The sequence below is a fragment of the Myotis davidii genome, unplaced genomic scaffold (assembly GCF_000327345.1).
Source record: "Myotis davidii unplaced genomic scaffold, ASM32734v1 scaffold425, whole genome shotgun sequence".
Taxonomy (NCBI): domain Eukaryota; kingdom Metazoa; phylum Chordata; class Mammalia; order Chiroptera; family Vespertilionidae; genus Myotis; species Myotis davidii.
Genome location: NW_006296413.1, coordinates 2,483,587 through 2,505,607, shown reverse-complemented (window position 1 = coordinate 2,505,607; position 22,021 = coordinate 2,483,587). Strand labels below are relative to the sequence as shown.

Genomic DNA, 22,021 nt, shown 5'->3' with positions numbered 1-22,021 from the left:
GTAAATGTTTAATGGGAAATTTACCAATTTTTAAATGTTGACGCGTCACTTTAAGACAAATGAAACACATCCGCAGGCTGGCCATGCTGCCCATGAGATTCCACAGCTCAAAAGAGGGGCAGGTGGCCTTTGGGACAAATGGCCAGGCCAAGACCACTGTGGCCAATGTTTACCAAGCCCAACCACATTACCTCTCGTTCCACCCTCCTGGCACCCGGCTAGGACAGTTAGGAGCCCTGTTTTACAGATAGGACAATCGAGGCTCTGAGCTAGTGAGGGGCAGCTGTGCCCTGGCACTGTGGGAACTGCTGGCCTGGTGGGCCTGGGGTCCTTCACACCTTCGCTGAAATCACAGCTCCCAGGCCAAGGGAGGAGGGGGTTGTGATGAGGGGAGGGAGAAGAAAGGTACGCAGTGTGGGGGTCGGGTCTGAGCTGGACCAGCCTTGGAGGAATGGGAGCCTGTGGACAGCCAGAGATCTGACAGCAGATTCTGTCCCCAGCCATGTGTACCTGTGGCAGGGACATCCCCAGCCCATGCTGCTGGCATTGGCCATCCCAGTAGGGCCGGCCCCACTCTCACAAAGTCAGCTTGTGCCAGGCGAGCAGGAAGGAAAGCCACTGGCGTTATTGGATTCCCAGCAGGGCAGAGGCAGGCTGGGACCGGTGTGCTCACGTTAACATGTGTCTCGGTACGCCCAGACTCCCTTCTGCCAGGAACTAGGGCCACCTGGGGCTTTGACACAGTGTCCTATTGGGTGTGCGAGTTCTCAGGAGACTTTTGAAACCATGTGCCCTCCTGCAAGTTGGGCACAGAGGTAGGAGCGTGGAGCCAGATGGCCTGGATTGAACAGTTTCTTACTGTGTGGCCTGGGACAAACAACCTTACCTTCATGCCTCAGGACTCTCCTCTGCAAACCAGAGATGGTACCTAACTGTGGGGTTGCTAGAGGATTAAATAAGTAATATATATATGCAAAGTGCTTAGGGCTGTGCTTGGGTGTAAGGACTGCTGGGCAGGGTTCGTTGTCATTATCATGATCTCCAGCCCAGGTCCCAGGAATGAGCTTCCACTTTGAGTCAGCACCTCCCTCCCATCACCATGACAACCCGCATCTCAGGGAGTGGGGGCATCAGCAGGGGACAAGGAGGCTTCTCCCTGCTCGGTCCTGCTCCTTGAGGCCTCCCGCCTGGGACTGGAGGCCCTCCCATATGTTCTGGATAACCCTTTTCTAGAAACCACCAATAAATTTAGTGAGACCCTCGATGAATCTAGTGAGACCCTTGAGGATATGAAAAAGGACCAACTAGAAATTAAGCATACACTGACTGAAATTAGAATATGTCTGTGAGCAAATGTGCTTCTTAGCAACAACAATAATAAAACCATGAGCAGGCCCTGGGTTCAGGTAATTGCTTGTATGAGCGTCTCTAGACCTTGGAGGGTGGAATGGGGAGGGGAAGGACGGGGAATAGGATATTGTGGAAAATGGAGCCTTCCTTTTCCAGCTTAAACAAAAACATTGGAAGTGCAGTCATGCGTCACTTAATGATTGGAAATGCGTCGTTAGGCGATGTCTTCGTTGTGCAAACAACACAGAGTGCACTTACACAAACCTAGACGCTCTAGCCTCCTGCACACGTAGGCTGTGTGGTCCAACCTATGGCCTCCTGATGACAAACCTATACAGCATGTTACTGTACTGAATACTGCAGCCAATTATAACTCGCTGTGCTATGACATGATGGCAGCTATGAAGTCACTAGGTGGTAGGAATTTCGGCTCCATTATAATCCTATGGGACCATTTGCACATACGCAGTCCATCTTACTGCCTAGTGAGCACCCCAGGGGGCGCCTGCTCTAATGAGCAACAGAGTCGGTGCCGGTCAGCCTGGTGTTGGCAGGGTGGAAGGGCAGCAGGGGTGCCAGAGTTAGCAAACACAAATACAGGATGCCCAGCAACTTCTGCATTTCAAATAAACAACGCATGTTTAGTGTAAGTAGGTTCCAGTATTTGGACATATTTATAGTAAAAATGACTCTGAAATTCAAATGTCACTGGGCATCTTGTGTTTTATCTGGGTAGGCTGTGTGGTCCAACCTATGGCCTCCTGACGACAAACCTATACAGCATGTTCCTGTACTGAATACTGCAGCCAAGTATAACTCGCTGTGCTATGACATGATGGCAGCCATGAAGTCACTAGGTGGTAGGAATTTCAGCTCCATTATAATCTTATGGGACCATTTGCACATACGCAGTCCATCTTACTGCCTAGTGAGCACCCCAGGGGGCGCCTGCTCTAATGAGCAACAGAGTCGGTGCCGGTCAGCCTGGTGTTGGCAGGGTGGAAGGGCAGCAGGGGTGCCAGAGTTAGCAAACACAAATACAGGATGCCCAGCAACTTCTGCATTTCAAATAAACAACGCATGTTTAGTGTAAGTAGGTTCCAGTATTTGGACATATTTATAGTAAAAATGACTCTGAAATTCAAATGTCACTGGGCATCTTGTGTTTTATCTGGCAACCCTGAGGTGAAGTCTTTGCCTGCTTAGAGAAAACTCCAGACACCATTTATAAAAATTGCCCTACTTGGGTGGCTCCGTTGGAAGGAGCGCCATCCCATAAACCAAAAGGCTGTGGTGAGTGGATTCCTGGTCAGGGCACGAACCGAGGTTGTGGCTTCCATCCCTGGTCTGGGTGCATACTGGAGGCAGCAGATCTATGTTTCTCTCACTTCGATGTTTCTCGCTCTCTGTCTCTCCCTTCCTCTCTCTCTGAATCGATAAAAATATATCCTTGGATGACGATTAAAAAATAATAATAGGGAGCACTTTCTATTTACTTGGTGGGATGCTGCCCAATTCATGAATTGTTGAATAAAGCCAACTAGATCTTTTAAAAATTAATAATAATAATAATTTTTAAATTGGCTATTTTAAAAAATAAAATTAAAACCACCTACTTTTGCCCAGGCCCTGCTCAGGGCTCAGTGTGAGCTCTGGATGACAGACCCAAGGACACCCGGCAGGCCAGGGCACAGGGTTAGGGTCAGGGGCCCACGGAAGCCCTCTCCTCTGACTCTCTTTTCCCTTCTAGTTTCAGCTACCGCAGCGGGCATCATGGCCGTGGACGTGGCGGAACACCACTTGAGCGGTGAGTCCCAGAGCAAGCATGCCGTCTCACAGGACCCTCCTGCCAGGCCTGGGTGCAGGTGTCAGTAGGACGCCCATCATGGCCCTGTTTTACTGGGAAGGCCCATCAGTGACTTACCCAAGGTCACATAGCCTGAGGACACAGGGCTGGGACCAGTCTGAAATCTCTTCATCATTTTGCTCCAGTGGCTTCCTCTGTGGAAGTGACTCTCTCCTTTTGACTCGAGGGGGTCCCCCAGAAGGCCCATGTCCCGCTGCTCCCTAAAGATGAGCCTCTGACACAGAATCCACTTGCCAGGGCCGCTCCTGGAGCCTCTCAAGTAACCAAGTGAGAGCAAACCCAGGAAGGTTGACGTGAGATCCACAGGACATTCAACTCAGAGATCACCCAGACCAGGGACGGCAAGTACCTGGGATGCAGCTCTCGCCTTCCCCGTGCACCCTGGCAGGCACCGAGCTTGAGGATGGGGTCACATGACACCAGACCCACTTCTCCCCATCTCTTCTCCTTACGTTACTGTCCCCGTTTGCAGATAGGGAAAGGGAGGTTCAGGAGGGAAAGGGTCAGTGAGAAAGGAACAGGGTCAGGACATGAGCCCAGGTCTCCTGACTGCTCCCATCACTCAGCTCCTGCCCTGGCGCGGCCTCCAGCCCAGGGCTGAGCTGTGCACAGGAACCACCTTTCCCAACCACCGCCAGGGATTCTCACCGCAGGCTCCCAGGTCTTGGCATGGCCTGGAGCATGTGATGGAACCTCTCTGAGCCTCCATTTACTTGGTGAGGCCTGCCTCAAGGACTGCTGGGAAGACTCAGTGAGCTAACCTATGCAAAGTGCCCAACACAGTGGAAACATAACTCTCCCCCAACTCCAGGTCTTTGCACATGCTGTTCCCTTTGCCTGGAGTACTTCCTGCCTCTCCCTGGCTAAGTCCTCGGATGTGCTGTGGAGATCTGGAGCAAGATTGACAGTGGATATCTCCTCTGTCCCTCAGCTTCCTCGTCTGTAAAATGGGGATAATAGTAGAACCTCCCTCACACAGTTGTTCTGAGGAGTCAGTGGGTTAATGCACATGAAGTGCTTGGAACAGAGCCAGGCAAATAGGAAATAGAAGGGAACCTCTTAGAACTCCAACTCCTCCTGGTCCTTATTTCTGGTCTCAATCTAGACCTCTCTTCCCTTGGGAATTCTTCCATAGCGTCCTAAGGCTGGCACCCAGGATATGAATAAACAAATGAGTCTCAATTGAGGCTTTTCCTTTCATGCCCTCCGTCCACCAGGGCTCCGGCTTCAGTCCCTCCTTTCCCTGGGTTCCTCACTCCCAGAGGAGTCCGGCTCTGCTTGGCCACCTTGCTGTGCCCATTGCCTGTGCCCGCCCACTGACCTGCCCCTACCAACATCCAGGCCCTACTGTGCACATCTCAGTAGGAGCCCCTCACGTATGCCCCTCACTCTGCAATTAAGCAGGAAGACCGTGACCTCCCTTGACCTCCGCAGGACTGGCCCTGGGGCCCCGCTGTAGATCCTTGCTGTGGCCTCATTTGGACCACAAATTACATTCCAGCAGCAGGAGTCAGAAGTAAGTAGTGTTTGCTCCCAGCTCCCGCCTCCTGAATTCTTGCTCTTCTCATTCCTCCCTAGTCCGCCCCGGCCTTAGCCTTTGATGTGTGATTTTTACATCAAAACCATGTTGTTATACCATGTTGGGGATTGATGTTTTTCTCTTTGCATTGCCCGAAAGGTTTCTCTACATCACCACCCTGACATCCTTGTCATCCTCAAAGGCCAGTGCCAGTCCCTCCTGAGGCCGGGGTCAGACCTCCGGGCTGTTTCCAGATGTCTGCTGTTATAAATACAGCCCGGTGACTCACACCAGAGAGAAACCTGTGGGGACGTTTCCCTGAGAATAAATTCCCGGGGTGGCACCACTGGATGGGGATGTTTGGTGGCCATCTTTTTCCGGATGAGACTGGGCCCAGAGAGGCTAGGTCCGTGGTCGGCAAACTGCGGCTCGTGAGCCACAGGCGGCTCTTTGGCCCCTTGAGTGTGGCTCTTCCTAAGCCTTAGGAGTACCCCATTTAAGTTAATAACAATGTACCTACCTAGATAGTTTAGGTTTCAAAAATTTGGCTCTCAAAAGAAATTTCAGTCGTTGTACTGTTGATATTTGGCTCTGTTGACTAATGAGTTTGCCGACCACTGGGCTAGGTGACCTGGACTTCCCACCCCCGTGGAGTTGAGCCCATAGATAGGTGTGTTCTTTTGCCTCAGCCTCAGGTCTCCTCTAGAAAGTAGAGGTAGAGGCCTCACAGGGTGCTAAGTGCTGGATAGATGCCAGGGCTGCAGGCGGGGCCCCGCCCTTCTCCAGAATATGTTTAGCATAAATTCTGGCTAAAGTTGGCACAATCAATTTTTGGAGTATATTCATCATGCCAAAAGAAACCCCATATTCCACACTCCTCTCTACTCCCCTAACCCCTGACAATCACTAATCTATTTTCTGCCTATATAGATTTGCCTGTTTTGGACATATAAATAGAATCATACAACATATGGTCTTTCGTATCTGGCTCGTTTCACTTAACATGATGATTTCAAGGTTCATCCATGTTGTAATATATAACAGTATATCATTCCTTTAAAGGTATATATTTTTTTAAATTGACTTGAGAAAGGGAGAGTGGGAGAGAGAGAGAAACATCCATCAGTTGCTTCCTGCACACGCCCTCAAACCTGCAACCTGGATATGTGCCCTGACCAGGAATTGAACCTGAGACCCTTTGGTACACAGGATGGTACTCCAACCACCTGAGCCACACTGGCCAGGGCAGTACTTCATTCTTTTTTATTGCTGAGTATTATTCCATTGCATAGATATACTATATTTTATTTACCCATCCATCCATTAATGGACACTGTGTTGTTCTAGGTGAGGTTTGAGGTAAAAATGGGACCATTTTTTTTGTCCCCCAAATCCCTTTCCTTTTTTCCCCCCCAAACCCAAAAGGCTGCTTTGATGATCTGGAAGCCAGAGGTCCTCTGACGGGTGAGGTCTGAGAACTCATAGAGGCAAGAACAAACCTATTTGTTTGAAGCCTAATGAATAGTTAACCACAGCTCTTCCCCTGTTCTAGTCAAGTGTCACTCGTGGTAGAAATGTCTGTTTTTGTGGGAAAGAGGATAGAAGCAGACACCACAGAAGAGTGTCTTCTTACTCACATGCCCCCCAGCCCCGAGCCCCTAGCCTACCACACAGCAGGCGCCCAGTGACTACGCATCCAGTGAGGGGGTAAGTCAGTGCTGAACCACCTGCTCCCGGGTGGGGTCTGTAACCGCAGAGGGGCCCCGGGGCCCGCTAACGAGAGGCTGCTTTTGCCTTGTAGTCATCAAGAGCCCACCTGACTGGGAGGTGGGTGTCTACGCCGCGGGGGCCCTCGCGCTGCTGGGGATCGCAGCTGTGAGCCTGTGGAAGCTCTGGACATCGGGTAGCTTCCCCAGCCCCTCCCCATTCCCCAACTACAACTACAGGTACCTTCAGCAGAAGTATGGCGAGACCTACGCTGAGGCCAGGCAGAAGGTGAGGTTTCTGCTCTTGTGGGTTTTTTTTGGGGGGGCGGGAGAACCCCTTCCTAGCAAATCCGTTGTTCCCTGAGCTAGACTGGCAGGCAAGCACTTCCCCTGCACCACCCTGACTTCTGTGCATATGCCTAGCTCCCCCTTCACCCCTCAACAATCCAGTACTGGAGGGGGACGGAGAGTGTTCATCCCCTTGGAGGGACAGTGCTGCGATTCCCTCGATGTCAGGGGTTCTCAACCTCCTGGCCCTTTAAATACAGTTCCTCATGTTGTGACCCAACCATACAATTATTTTCGTGGCTACTTCATAACCCTCATGTTGCTACTGTTATGAATCGTCAGGTAAATATCTGATATGCAGGATGGTCTTAGGCGACCCCTGTGAAAGGGTCGTTCGACCGCCAAAGGGGTCGTGACCCACAGGTTGAGAACCGCTGCTCGATGTGAAGCTGGTGAAACAAACAGGCCCCTCCTTCCCAGCTGAACATGCTCAACCATTTCTGGCTTCCCTTGCTCTTTTTCCTTTTATTAACGTTGTTAATAACTAGCTAATTACACCAATAACTCTCGTGAGTGTGCAGACAAGAAAAGGGCCTCCTTCTCCTTATTGTAACCTTCCACGATTTATAAGCAGCACCTGGTAATTAAACCCCAAGCGGGTTAGCTTCTCTGACTCAAATAGCCCTTCTGTTCAAACTGCAAGACAAGATGAGCTACTCTCAAGGCTACAAGCTTGCATACCCCTCTCCTGTGGTTTTAAGGACACTCGAGACTTCCCCTCTTGGAGGTGCACACGGAGCTGTGTCCCCCACGCCCCCACTGTCCACTCTCAGGATCAACCTCCACTCCCTCTCCACCCCGTTCCCTCCTGGTTCATTTCCTCCTGTGAACAGGGCCCCGGTCCTGTTTCATATCTCCAGCCTAGCCCAGTGCCTACTTGTTGAATGAATCCATGAATACTTGTTGAATGAATAAATGAATGAATGGTTTCAATTTTAAAAACCATCCTGTGAAAAATATAGTGCGCCTCATAAAATGTATAGACAGACTGTGAATAATTATAAAGGCAGTGCTTACTAAAATACAGGGGAGCCTTGACCTACGAGTGTCCCGACTAACGAGTTTTTTGAGATACCAGCTGTCTTTCCTGCCGATTTTTTGCATTGAGTTGATAGAGTAATTTGAGTTAACGAGCTTCTTAACGAGCTCGGTCTCCAAACTTAAGTCAAGGCCCCACTGTAAGAAGAAAATGAGAGAAACATCCATGATGCGAGAGAATCATGGATCGGCTGCCTCTTGCATGCCCCCCACTGGGGACCGAGCCCGCAACACACTGGCATCTGCCCTTGACCAGAATCGAACCCGGGACTGTTCAGTCCACAGGCCGATGCTCTATCCACTGAGCTGAACCAGCTAGGGCTCCAATATTTTCATCTAACCCCCCGCACCTAGTCTTTTTTCCATGCATAGTCTTTATACAATGAGTGTCATTTCTACTTAGAATTTTATTTTTTTAAATATATTTTTATTGATTTCAGAGAGAAGGAAGAGAGAGATAGAAACATCAATGATGAGAATCATTGATCTGCTGCCTCCTGCACGCCCCACCCTGGGGATCGAGTCCTCAACCTGGGCATGTACCCTGACCGGGAATCAAACCATGATCTCCTGGTTCATAGGTTGATGCTCAACCACTGAGCCACACCAGCTGGGCTAGAATTTTATACTTTTCATCTCAATTATACCTGAAGGATTTTCCCATGTTGTGGAACACCCATTATAAATGTCATGTTAATATCTATGTAACATTCCTCTTTATTTATCTGCCATGATTTACTAAATGCCATCACGAATGATGCGATGAGTGTTTTATAGGTAAAATTGTGTCTTCATTGGTATTATGTACTTTGAATAGATGCCCAGATCTTGAATGACCATATCAGGGAGTACAAACATGTACAGGGCTCTCAGTATATATTGCTGACTGTTTCATCCCTTGGTACTTGGCAGAGAATTTTTCTGACATGATGTAGATACCAGAGAGCACAGCCAGAATCTGTTCCCAGATCCGGGTCCCACATGCTGACTCATTTGGGGTTTCAGAAAGGACTCTCTGTCACTCTGTTGGGGGAACTGTCAATTGGCACAACATTTTCAAAGAGCATTTTGGTGACAAGTGTCAAACGCTTTCAAAAGGGCTGTATTCTCTAAGTCAGGATTTTACAAAAGCTACTCAAGGCTGCATTATTTATAGTTGGGGAAAAAAAAGAGAAACAACATAAATGCTTAATAGTGGGGGCATTGTAAAATAAATTATGGCTGTCTACTCAGAGGGAAATTTGGGGGGGGCATTAAAATTGTGGTAATGAAGACTATGCAGCAACAGGGAGTTGCTTGTGGTACAGAGGCTTCTGTCTTCTCGAATATCGAGGTCAATTTAGACAAAAGAAAATTTGAATATTAGGGTGAGTGTTACCCAACATGAAAGTTTTTCTCATGTTTTGCAGACATTTTTGAAAACTTCCTTTGAGCTGCTTGATCAGCTATTGAGTAGCTGATCTGGACACTGAGATTGCTAACTCTCTTTCCTTTTTATAAACATCACTGCAGTGCACATCTCTATATAGGGAATGCAGTCTTTACAAATAAACATTTTGAGAAAATGCTCTCTTGCATCCTGGTGACAGAGAGCACTGAGTGATGTGAATGACATAAAACAGGGGCCCTCTGAACGCAGTCACGCCCCGTTTTTGCAGAAGGGGAGCCGGGAGGTGCCTTGAATGAGCAGGGATTGCCGTACCTCTTTGCCCTCTCAACACCATTGCCCTTGTGATGCTCCCCTGCCCCCCTTTTCTCACCTGCAGAGAGTGCCTGCCTGGAGCACCCATCGGGCCAGCACTCGGGGACCACCCAGTCGCAAAGGCAGCCTCAGCATGGAGGACACCTTTGAGACCATCAGCGAGCTGGGGCCCCTGGAGCTGATGGGCCGGGAGCTGGACCTGGCCCCCTACGGGACGCTCCGGAAGTCCCAGTCAGTGGACTCCGTCAACTCCATCTCCTCCGTGAGCAATACCTTTGGACAGGACTTCACGCTGGGCCAGGTGGAGGTGAGCATGGACTACGACACGGCCTCCCACACCCTCCACGTGGCTGTGCTGCAGGGGAAGGACCTCCTGGAGCGGGAGGAAACCAGCTTCGAGTCCTGCTTCATGCGCATCAGCCTGCTGCCTGAGGAGCAGATCGTAGGCATTTCCCGGGTAAGTGGGAGCTGCAGGGTGGAGAGAAGTGTGTTCAGGCCCTCAGTCCCCTCACCCCAACCCACCCCACCCCCCACACCTTGCAGGACGGTCTGCAGAGCCAGGCAGGATCTGAGGAGGGCGCTGGAGAGCGGGTTTGGATGCTGACCCCAGAGCCCAAGGTGATGACTATAGGGAGGACAGGGGACAGCCAAGAGGCTAGTTTGGCCAAAGGAAGGAGAGACGTAACTGAAGATCATGAAGACCCTGAATGCTGAGGTCAGGATCCAGAGGTAGGCTTTCTCCCCCAGGCGGGGAGAGAGGGGAGAAGGAGCCCTCAGTTCTCAAGCAAGCGATTGGGTAGGGAACATGGCTCCCCGAGAGCAGAGAGGAGCCTGCCCACAGCCCAGGCAGTCATCCAAGAGTGTGGTTCAGGGAACCTGGAGGTGCTGGTAGATTTATTCCCAAGAAGGCAGGCTTCTTACATCTCAGCCCCACCGATCCCAGTGAGTGGGCGGCTGCCGCAGGCTGGGCAGCCCCCCAGCTTCAGGCAAGGTACCAGGAATGAGGGCTCCTCTCTTTAAATATCACCAGGCAGTGACTAAGGCAGCTTCCCACGGAAGAGGAGCAGTGCCCACAAGTGCACCTTCCTAGGGGCCTGCCCACAGCTTCCTGGGAGGAGACCAGCGGAACCCACCAGGCAGGAATGGGCTTGGAAACGAAGTCAGTGCAACCTCCCCTAGTCATTCCATCCGTCTGTCCATCCCACAACGTTCAGGCAGCTCTGGGGGCTGGGACATCAATGGCTCTGGACTCCACAATTATCCATACTTACTGCACGTGGCCCAGAGCTAGACTTGAACACATGCAAGAACAACGGAGACCGGTTCAGCTAATGCATCGTGAGGGTTCTCTGGAGCCATGGCCACTGAGGTTGGGACTTAGTTGGGGTCGGATTGTGTAAGCTTTCAATGCCAGGCTAATAGATCGGCCCCCACTGAGGGGACAGCAGAGGGCTTTGAAACCATCACAGCTGAGCCCCCCAAAGAAGGATTCGCATTGGTGTTGTGGGGACAGCAGAGCCAGGACTCTAGCCTAGGTCCCAGACTCTCCATCCAGTGCTCTCCCCCTGCCGTGGCCCACAGGACCCTGGCTGCCACCCCCTCCCCCACTTTGACGCGCCCTCCACGGCCCTTTCTCTCTGCAGATCCAGAGGAACGCCTACTCCATCTTCTTCGACGAGAAGTTCTCCACGCCCCTGGACCCTGCTGCCCTGGAGGAGAAGAGCCTGCGGTTCTCGGTGTTCGGCATTGATGAGGACGAGCGGAACGTCAGCACGGGCGTGGTGGAGCTGAAGCTCTCTGTCCTTGACCTTCCGCTGCAGCCCTTCAGCGGCTGGCTCTACCTACAGGATCAGAACAAGGTAAGCCCGCCCACCGTGCACCCGCGAAGCGAGTGTCACACACGCACGCTCCAGAGGAGGGACCCCATTGTCCTCTCCAACGCCCCAAACACCAGCATCTTTAGGAAATGACAGACAGAGACCTGAGCCACGTTCACGGAGGCTCCGTTCACTGCATGCAAAGGAGAAACACCCTGACCCCTGTTCACAGCTCTTCTGCTGCTCCTGCCTCCCAACCTGTAGAAGCTCTACCCCTATAGGGCTTCCGTGAGGGGAGCACTCCTCTGGCCCTGACGTGAGGTGTTTCAGACAGAGGCCAAGCTGAAGTTTACCTTTATCCGTGTCAGAGTGGATGTGCTTGGGAGCATTACTGTTATTTAAGCAAATGCTCTACTACGTAAACGATCCATGCGCCCCGGCCACGGAATGTTCCCCTTGGCCACGTCACTGCATGTGGATGCTGCATTTGACAGGCAACCTCCGGCTTCCTTCCAAGGCAGGACCCACGGTGGTGGGAGAGAGGGAGGGAAGGAGGGAGGGATGGTGCCTGCTTTACGGAGTGGGGAGGGGCCCTTTCCCAATGCCCTGGTAGGAGGGGCCCCAAGAACAGCAGCTTCTCGGTGGAGAAGGAAGCTTCTGACTTTCCCTGGACCTGTCAGGGGACAGAAGTCCTGTAAGCCACCTGCCCGCCCTGCAGGCCGCCGACTCTGTGGGCGAGATCCTGCTGTCCCTCAGCTACCTCCCCACGGCCGAACGCCTCACCGTGGTCGTGGTGAAGGCCAAGAATCTCATTTGGACCAGCGACAAGACCACAGCGGGTAAGGCCCAGCTGGCTGCCTGGCTCCTCCGCGGGGCCGGGGGCGCCTGTGGTCCAGCTGCTGAGCCCTGGGCGCCTGGACACATCTGTAGGTGTGGGGCACGGCGCCAGGCTCCCCACCTCCAGCTCTGGCTGAGCTCAGGAGCCGGGCACAGCGGGAAGACTCATCCAGCTGGGGATACACGGGAACCACAGAGGGAGGCAGGGAGCCCCTACAGGGAGAGAGATGGGAATCTGCGAGCAGAAGGCTGGGGCACTGGGAGGGAGCCAAGGTGGGCACCCACTTCCCAGAACTTCAGTTCACGGTGGAGGCTCCGTGGCCAGAGGCTGGACCGCATTCCAGATCTCAAATGGGGGCGAGGGCCACTGGGATGGTGTGTGTGCCAGGCAGGACCCAATGCCCCGGGTCTGCAGGAGCCTCCAGCCCCAGGTAACAGATGACAGAGGACTGGGGAGCCCAACCACCTGGAGCCTGGGAGAACCCAGGGTCCAGGCAGGTGCAGCAAGGAAACCCAGTGTGGGGTAGGTGAGGACAGACGGAGACTTGTTATTTCAGAGCCCCGCATCGTTGAGTCAAACCCTCTGAGCAGGTGCCGGGTGACTCAGCTGATGGCTGCGCTCCGACCATTTATAGAAGGAAAAGTGGTGGGTCTGCCAAGTCCCCTGAGCTTCGTGTGAGAGGAACACTTCTGGGCTGGGAGGCACACTGCCCAAAGCCCAGCTGTCCTCTGCGTGTGAGCCTCAGTTTTCTCATCCATCAAATAGGAAATAAAGGACCAGCGGCAGGACTGCAGGCGCTAATGGCAATCGTGAAGGTTTAGGCAGTTTAGAGCTAGTGGGCCACGGCGATGGGCAGGGCTGTGTCAGGTAAGTGCGGCCCTGGCCCTCACCTCCACCCCCTCGTCCACCCAGACCCCTACGTCAAGGTGTACCTACTGCAGGATGGGAGGAAGATGAGCAAAAAGAGGACGGCTGTGAAGAGGGATGACCCCAACCCAGTGTTCAATGAAGCCATGATCTTCTCGGTGCCGGCCATTGTGCTCCAGGTGAGGGGAAATGCGCAGGGGCGGGGGCCAGGCCAGGTCGCCCCGCGGCTCTGGGGCCACTTCATCCCCTGCAGCCTAGCTTCCCGGGGCTCCTGCAGGCGCTGATGGTTTGCCTCAAGCCACATAGTCAAGAAGCATTTATTTAGCACCTACTAGATACCAGCCCTATGGTGGGTGCTGGGGACATAGACCCTGCTTCCTGGGTGCCTAGAGGGGCCAGGCAGGAAGGTCCCTAAGCAGTCCTCATCCACTAAGAGCATGCCAGCTGTGGGCGGTCAGGGCTACCTTCTGCAGGAGGGCTTAGCTAAGCTGAAGTCTGGGGGAAGACAGTTCCTGGTGGAGGAAACTGCAGAGACCTGGGGATAAGCCAAGGATGGCCCAAGGGCAGAGTTCTGCCCGAAATCTCCCGAGGTTCTACCCGCAGAGGCTCTGCTGAGCTCCCCACACCCCTGTGGCCTTCAGGAGGGCACCCCCTACCAGCAGAGATATCACAGACCAACGGCAGGGAGACTGCAGAAGATAGGACCTGGGCCACACCAGTGGTCCTGTTTGCATTCCTCAGAGCATGAAGAACTCACCACCTCCCCTCATTACCACCTTCCATCCCGGGGCCTTCCTGACAGTGAGAACGTCCTTTTGTGCGAGGAGCCGAAGCTACCTCTTAGCCCTGGGGCTGCACAGAGACCTCCTTAACCTCCCCTCCGGGACACCCTGTCTAAATTTGAGAGCCCAGAGGTCTGCCTCAGTCTGGGTGTTCCTGACCCAGACAAACATCCCAGCATCTCTGGGTGGTCCTGGGCATTGCTGCCTTGCCTTGCCACCCTCCTGGGACAGGCTGCCCATCTGGCCCTGCTTCCCCGTGGGTGGTCAGAGTGCCACCATGCCACAGCCTCCAAGGGCCAGAGACTTCTTGGGAAGCTCTAGCTGTGCTCTAGTTTCAGCTTGACTACTTTGACCTCAAGCAGTTTCTTTCCCTTCCTCAGTTGTGTCCAACCTATGATTATATTAGGAGGACCAGCAGGCATTCTGATGCCTGACTGCACAGGCACCTTCCTAAGTACCTTACATTCTAACTCATTTTGTTCCAAGAACAGGTAGGAACTACTATGATCACCATTGTACAGATGGGGAAACTGAGCCCAAGTCACTGTCCAAGGTCATGCAGCAAGGAAGTGGTGAGGCGGCATCTGCACCTGGGCCACCTGGTGCTGCCGCTGTGGAGGGCGGGAGGCAGCAACAGAAGCCTGTGGGCTTAGGCAGATCAGAGATGAGGATGTAGAGAGCCGTGCCTGGCACCCGCTGGGGCCCAGGAGCCGTGGAGGACCTCTGGCACGGCCCCTGGTCCCCAGCACTCACGTCATTTCTTCCTCAGGACCTGTCTCTCCGCGTGACAGTGGCTGAGAGCAGCAGTGATGGCCATGGGGACAACATAGGCCATGTCATCATTGGGCCGTCAGCTAGTGGCATGGGCACCACACACTGGAACCAGATGCTGGCCACGCTGCGCAGGCCTGTGTCCATGTGGCACCCCGTCCGGCGAAACTAGCAGCTGGGGCAAGGCCAGGAGGGGCACTTGAGCTGCCTGGAGCCTGGCACAAGCTCAGGGGTGACACCCTTCTCTATTGTCCAGCTGGAGCCATGAATGCCGGGGTCCCCCCATGGACTCCCCATGAGCCAACTCGGTCCCTCGACCTAGACTGCAGTGGAGAAAGAGCCAGAGTCTCTCCCATGAGGACCAGCTGGAGCCGGACACTGACCCATTGTTCTCCCATTTTGAGATCCCCCAACCGGTCTGCCCCTCGGCCTGGAGTGACCTTGGCCTCAGAGCTCCTCATATCCCACCCTGGCTGGGCAGCCAGCGCCACGCTGGGCCAGGCACTAGAACAGAGCAAGTCTTGGGGGGCCGGGCGCTGTGCAGGCACCAGCAGGCGTGACATGAACAAGACACAGACCTCGAAGACGCCAGGAAGACAAGAGCCTCTGTCCTGGTGATCTGCTCAGTGTGAATGGTGGCCCAGCCAGGCAGGGCTCAGGGGGGTGGTGGGGTGAGGGTACGGGGCCTGCAGGACGACATGGGAGCTGTGGCTTGAGGGACAAGGAAAAGAACAGAGTGACCCATCCTGAGTGTTAGGGACGTGGGTTTCTCTGCACACAGCCCTCAGCCCCCTGTGGTGGACACAAGGGCCTCTCCGGGCAGGAGAAGAGACCAAGAGACCAGGCCGAGCAGAGCCCCGCAGGCCACATGGGACCCTGGCTCGGCGTCATCCTCTGAAACCTACTCCCTTGAACCATGACCCTTAGGAGACCCAGAGGCCCGAACCCAGGCCCTGTGTTTAGTCCCTCACACTCCAGGCCTTGGCTCCAAGGCGTTTGCTCTAGTCCTTCAGGCCAGGCCCTGTTGGGCAGAGATGTCGCAGCCTTGGGGGGGAAACCGGGGGGTGGTGGGGCGGCCAGAACACAGACGGCAAGGGATCTGTGGGTGAGGCCTTTGGGGGCTGCAGGCCCCTGAGAGGACACGGGGGATGGAGCAGGAGACCCTTGGGCTGGGCCTTGGAGGGAGGGGCAGCCTGAGCAGTGGCCTCGAAGGATAGTGAAAAGGGGTCAGGACGGACTGTGAGGCTGGGAAGGAGATGGCTCCTAGGGCACGTTCCCAAAGCAGGACCCTGAGATGAGGCTTCAAGGGCGCGGGGTGTCAGGGGACAGCCCTCAGGAGAAGCCAGTCAGGGAGAGAGGGAGCCTGGGGCAGCGAGCAAGCTGTGGCTTCCAGTGTCTAGCCTCGGCCTGACGGCCTGAGGGCTTGGGGAAGCTCGGTGTGAATGGCACCCAGAGGGGTCCTGCTCCAAAGGAAAGGGGCTTGGCCGTCACCCCCACAGGCATCATCTTTGGCTTCTGCCCCACCCCCGGCGGGAGGAAGGGTCACTGGCCGAGGCGGCTTCCATCCTCCACAGGCAGCCGTGCACCTCATAGCTGAGGGCTGGGTGTCCCTGCTGGTTCAAAGGGATGGGGAGGGGGGCGGGGGGCAGTATCTACTCCATGTGGCAATCCATAGGGAGCACATGGGCTCTTGGGCTGGCTGCCTCTGGCCCTGGTGAGCCATGGACACCCAGGCCCACTGGTTGTCCCCAATGATGTGGCAGGAGAGGGTGGCTGGACCACAGTGGGAGGCCCAGGGTAGCATGGGGGCTAGAGGCAGGACTGTGGCTCTCCCTATGTGACACAGCCAGGGCCCAGCACCAGGAGGTCTTCACGGCCCAGGCCAACATAGGGTCCGGGGACACACAGCGGGCGAGCCTGTGCAGCCGGGGGGAGCCCAGACTCTTCCTACCCCGGGGCTGTGCAGTGCAGGCCTTGCTTCCCGCTCCCCTCTCTTCCCTTCCCTCTAACTGCATGACATGTTGACTGTGCACCGGATGGGCGTGGTGGGGACTGAGTATGCTGACTGGAATGATTCTAGAACCAAAATAAAGCTGGGGCAGGAAGGAGGGGGCTTCCAGGAGCCCTGCTCGGCCTGAACACCTTCATCTCTGCTTTAGGAACCAGGGACTCAGGCCTGGGCCCGTGCTGCCCCTGCTGCGGGGTGCCCAGGACTGGGGGAGGGGCAGGGAGGGGTGGCCCCAATCTGGTTAGGGAGACCGTGACTAGGACCAGTGCCGTCATACTGCTTGGGAAACTCAAGGGGCCATGAGCCAGACCTAGTGGGGAGGATGGCAGTGGGGACTATCAAGGAAGGCTTCCCGGTGGTGGTGCCAAACTCAGCCTTCCGGGCAAGAAGTAGCATCAAGCCAAAAAGGGTGGAGAAGGCCCAAGAAGCATTCCTGGCAGAGGAAAGAGCATAAGGAAAAGGGCAGGAGTGGGGGTAGACAAAAACTTGGCTGATATGTCAACCTTGCTAAAGCCGGTATGGGAGGATGGGCGCGAAGAGACCCAGAGGAAAGGTCTGGGGGCAGAAGGGCTGTACGAGTCAGTGGATGCTGGTGTGCAGCCTGCACCTCTAACACTTTGAGGTAGGTACTGTGTCATCTCCTTTTTGTAGATATGGAAACTGAAGCTCAGAGAGGTTAGGTAACTAGCCCAAGATCACACAGCCTAAAGGGCTTAGAGCTGAGATTCAAGCTCAGGCTCCAGAGCTCATGCTCTTAACCGCTAGGCAGCACTGCCCCCTCCCCAGCTCCTGAAGAGTGGGGCTGAGGGGAAACAGAAGCCCCTCTGGATCCCAGGCTGCTATGGTTTCCTACTCCCGGGACCTCCCCTGAGAGATCACAGCAAAGTATGGGAGGAGGAGGATCTGGGTGGACATTCCCAGCACCCCCCGGGGGGCCCGCCCACTCTAAGGCCTGACTGTGAAGAGCTTTTGTGGAACCCCCTCCCCGCACAGGGGAGGCAGGTAACCAACCAGCCAGGCTGTTGCAGGAGCCCGTGAAGGCTGACGCCAGGAAAAGCTCAGAGGCCATGGAAACATGAGCCCTGGCTCTGCAGGGCAGGCAGACTGGACACGAGGAGGGAGAGGAGCCTCCAGGCAGGGGAACTGCCTGCACACGGGTGGCATGTGTCTAGGGACAGAGACCAGGGGTGGCTGAGCTGAGGAGACTTCGTGTCCGGGTGGAGACCGAAGGTCCTTGTCCTGCTGGTAGTGGGGCGCCACAGACAAGTCCTGGGCAGAAGCAAGTCAGAAGGAGAGAGGCAGGAAGGGGAACACTCCAAGCAGCTTTGGAAACGAGGGACATCGGCAGGCTGCTCTGGCTTCGTGAGGGGAGGTCCAGGCTGCCTTTAAGTTCATTCAACAGGGCCCAGACCCAGCTGCTCCCAGCTCTTTCTGCCTCTTCCCCCTTCCTCCAACCCCGGGTTTATGGGCCTGCCTGGAAGGTCCCAGGCCCTCTCGGTCAGGGAGCCTTCAGCGGTAGACTGAGCCCCACCCAAGAGGACAGGTGTGGAGGTTGCGGGCTGACCGGCAGCTCTGGCCAGGCAGGCCCGCATGTGGAAGGAGCAGGACCAGCCAGTTTATCGCCCGCAGTGCCTGCAGCTCCGACTTTCCTTCCTCTCTCCTGCCTGCGGTCGTCTGGGACTGCAGACACCGGAAGGGACGATCCAAAAGGCTAAATAAACACCATGACTGGGTCACGGGACTCCCTCGCTCCCCACCCTCTCCTACCCCATCATCAACCTTCTCCTTCGACCCAGAAGGGTCCATAATGGTGAGGCAGGAGAGGAGGCAGGGGCAGAGGGCTGCGTCCCCGGCCCTGGGCTCCAGTCAAATGGCCACTGAGGCTGAGCTGGTCTTGGGGAACCCGACAGAAGACAACTAGAGAGAAGAGGCCCTTTGGGGTTCGGCCTGCCACACACCTGTGTCTGCTGCTTACTTGCTGTGTGATAAGTCCCTTCCTCTTGAGCCCCTCCCCAAGAATGAGCACATTGGATAAAAAGTCTCTAACGGCCCCCCCATACTCTGATTTCTGGGGATTCTGTGTCTGGAGGCTCTAGAGCCCCATTGCCTGGGTTAGAACCCAAGCTCCCCCACTTATCAGCTGTGGGATCTTTGGGCCTCAGTTTCCTCGATTGTCAGAGTGTAAGAATTATACATACTTCATTGGACGGAATACAATGACACATGCCAAGTGTCTGGCCCACAGTAGGTGCTCAGTAAACGTGAGATCGAGGCTTTGGGTGGAGTTCCTCCTCTTGGGATTTGGTGTTTGGGATGAAAGGGAGGGAAGGTACACGGGGAGGTGTGAGGAGCCAAGGGCCTGTGTGGCCAGCCAAGTCATTTCAAGGGCAGGACTGGACTCTGAAGTTCCACGGCCCTAGCACCCACTTCCCCTCCCCTTCACCCCAGGCAGAGCAGGTGAGGACGGTGCAGAGCCACCACACGGGGGCAGCAGAGACTCAGCTGGAACAGAAGGGGGGGACTCCAGGCCTCAGGGAGGGTGGGGGTGGGGGTGTCAGAAAATGGAGCAGATGGAAGCAGGAGGGTAAGTAATCACCTGTCTGCTGACCCTGAACTCGGGCCATGCGCTGTATTCACTCATGCATGCAACCATGTGTTCCTTTATTCATTTCTTTACTTTCCTTATTGTTCCTTCCTTCCTTCCTTCCTTCCTCTCTCCCCTGCTCCATCATTTTCCTTCTCTTCCCATTTGTCCAGCCAAGCAGTCAATTGGACATGACATCCTGAGCCAAAGGAGGGCCGGTCTGGCCATCTCTGTGCTTCTGGGGTCTTTGGGGCTGTGGCCCACTGTTCAGGGGTCCCCAAAGGACTCTGGGCTTGGGACCCGTGGGACTTCAAGAAGCTGAGTCACCCACAGGCTGGCAGTAAAGGCAGCCACACAAAACAGTATAACAGTAAACAGTATAACAGTGCCCTGGTGGGCCGACTGACCTGGGCCACCTCCTCACCCCAAAATAAACCCCAGGAAAACACTGCTGTCCAGGGCCCAGCCATGTCTGACATTTGGGGAAATTCCTTGCCAATCAGGACGGGTTTTCCTGGCCCTAATCTCTCTCTTGCAGAAGCCTGAGCATAGAGTAGGGGTGAAGCTGGGGTTTAACATCAGTAGATCTGAGGGCCGAATGAACTCATGCATGTGAGGTGTGATGTCGGGAGAGAGTGCGGCTTGGTGGCCAGACCTAGGATTCTGCCTCTTACTAGCTGTGGATCTTAGACAAGAACTTAATCTCTCTGGGCCTCAGGTATCTCATCTGTGAAATGGGGCTAACAATCCCCACCTGCCAGGGGCAGTACCTGCACAGGGTTAGGGATCCATTAATGGGTGCTGCTACAATTAGGAAATGTTCAGTGAAACTGGAAAGCATGACACACATCGAGAGTGACAGTGTGATTATCCCTATAGCAACCAAGGCCAAATGCCTCTGCCTGATTCTCGGCTCCCTCCACCCCAGCCCGGCCTCACCTGCCTTCCAGCCTGGCCACCCAAAGCCTGATGACAGCAGCAGTGGGGAGGCCGTCTTTGGGGGATGGGGCCCCTCCCCACCACTCCTGGGGCGGAGAGCCCTGCTCAGTGGCTATACACCAAGCCCAGTGCCAAGTCACTGCCCAGCCCTGTGGCAGTTTCGGGGAGGGAGGGGCACTTGAAGGGTGGGACAGTCCTAGGATGCTCCTCTATCCAGGTGAGGCTCTATTCAGTCTGCTGACCAGGCCCTGGGTGAGCTTGGAAGATGAGTCAGGGTCAGGGGCCTGGGCTCTGCCTCTGGGCAGGGTGGGGCAGTGACACCTGCCCGGCTGCCTCTTTGGGTCACAGTGAGGTTCAAAGAAGGCTGAGGGGGCTTTTTCCGCACGGAGGACATCGTCATTGATTTTTAGAGGGGCAGGGTAGGAGAAAGAGAGAGAGAAACATGGATTGGTTGCCTCCCCGCTAGAGCCCCAACCAGGGCCGGGATCCAGCCCCAAACCTAGGTATGTGCCCTGACCGGACCTGCCACCTTTCCGTGCACAGGACGATGCTCCAACCAACTGAGCCACACCGGCCAGGGCAGAGGGTGCTTTATCATGCATCGGACTTTGAACTCCATGCAGGTGACATCATGACCTGAGTGGGGGTCGGGGGACAGGGGAGCAAAACCCAGAGACTTCTGCCCCCTTTCCTTGAGCTTCAATGAAAACACTCAGCTCAGCATCTGAGCTCATCCTTTAGATTTCAGTTCTGGTTACTAACAGGGGTGGGAGGTCAGGTTCTACACGACAGCGAAGTGCTCCACTGTCCAGTCCCACCCCAGCACCAGCTCCCCAAGCCGCCTCGCCCTCAGCCACAAGGAAGGACTGTGAACCCCAAAGCCACCCCCTCTCTCTCGCCTCCACTCCTTGCATGTTCTGTTCCCTCGGTTTGGAAAATCTTTCTCCTCCTCCATCTGACTCTTACTTTTTCCTCGACGCTGGTCCTTCTTCTCAGAAGGGTTTCCTGGTGCCCCAACCCAGGTGAGGGGACCCTCTCCCCTACAGCTGTCCACTGCCTGTCCCCATCTCTGTTGTAGCTCATATTACTCTGAGGCCCTGCCTGTCTCCCATTCTAGGCACCGGCTTCTCAGGGTAGGGACTGTGTCTTAAACGGTTAAGGGTCCCTCGGCCCTTGGGCACAGAGACCATCAATGTTGGTTAAATCATGAGGGTCACTCACACGTGGCACCAAACATGTCCCGGATCCTGACCTAAACTCTTTATGGGTGGAAGATTCCATCGCTTCCCCCAGATAATGCCCCAGCCAGAAGCGACAGGTGGCCACCTGCCTGCAGCGACACTTCCTGGTGCTGGCTGGGGGAGGGCAGACAAGGCCTGGCAGAGCCAGGGACTGACCCAGAAGGGCATGCCCAATGCACCGCATTCCTACCTGGCCTGAAACACCTGCAGGGAGGAGCGTGATATCTCATGTCTCCAGCGCCCTTAGGGAAATGCACAGTCATTCATTCATTCATTCATTCATTCATTCCCTCCTCAAAAGTCCCGGCTTCTGCTGGTGCTCCACCTGTACTGGGCCCCTGGAACCCGGTCCCTGTCCCCACCAAGCTGGTAGGCAAACATGGCTGACCCCCACCTCCCTCTTCTTTCCCTGTCCACACCCCTGCACACACGGTCACTGTCCAGCTACTTGTCTCTCCCCACCCCTATCAGACCAGAATTCCCCCCTGAGGATACAGAGACTGAGGCTGGGTCCCCCGCTCCGGTGGTCCCAGCGGGCGCACACAGTAGGTGCTCAAGAAAGTTTTCCTGAGTGGCTCAATGGGATGGGAGGGGAAGTCCCCCCCTCCCCCACTCGAGCCCCAACCCCACGCCTCCCCGCCCCG

At 55.0% G+C, this 22,021-nt stretch overlaps 1 protein-coding gene across 2 annotated transcripts in view; it reads left to right on the top strand.

Moving 5' to 3' along the window:
* The window catches only part of SYT12 (synaptotagmin 12), a 25,540-nt gene extending 5,505 nt beyond the window's left edge, over nucleotides 1-20,035 (top strand). For both annotated transcript variants that reach the window (XM_006771518.2, XM_006771517.2), the window contains 7 exons: nucleotides 3,101-3,157; nucleotides 6,538-6,731; nucleotides 9,595-9,987; nucleotides 11,174-11,389; nucleotides 12,066-12,186; nucleotides 13,098-13,231; nucleotides 14,604-20,035. In XM_006771518.2, the coding sequence (XP_006771581.1) occupies nucleotides 3,124-3,157; nucleotides 6,538-6,731; nucleotides 9,595-9,987; nucleotides 11,174-11,389; nucleotides 12,066-12,186; nucleotides 13,098-13,231; nucleotides 14,604-14,777 (1,266 nt within the window). In that variant the 5' untranslated portion in view covers nucleotides 3,101-3,123 and the 3' untranslated portion in view covers nucleotides 14,778-20,035. The remainder of the gene's footprint in view (nucleotides 1-3,100; nucleotides 3,158-6,537; nucleotides 6,732-9,594; nucleotides 9,988-11,173; nucleotides 11,390-12,065; nucleotides 12,187-13,097; nucleotides 13,232-14,603) is intronic.
* Nucleotides 20,036-22,021: the final 1,986 nt, after the last annotated feature.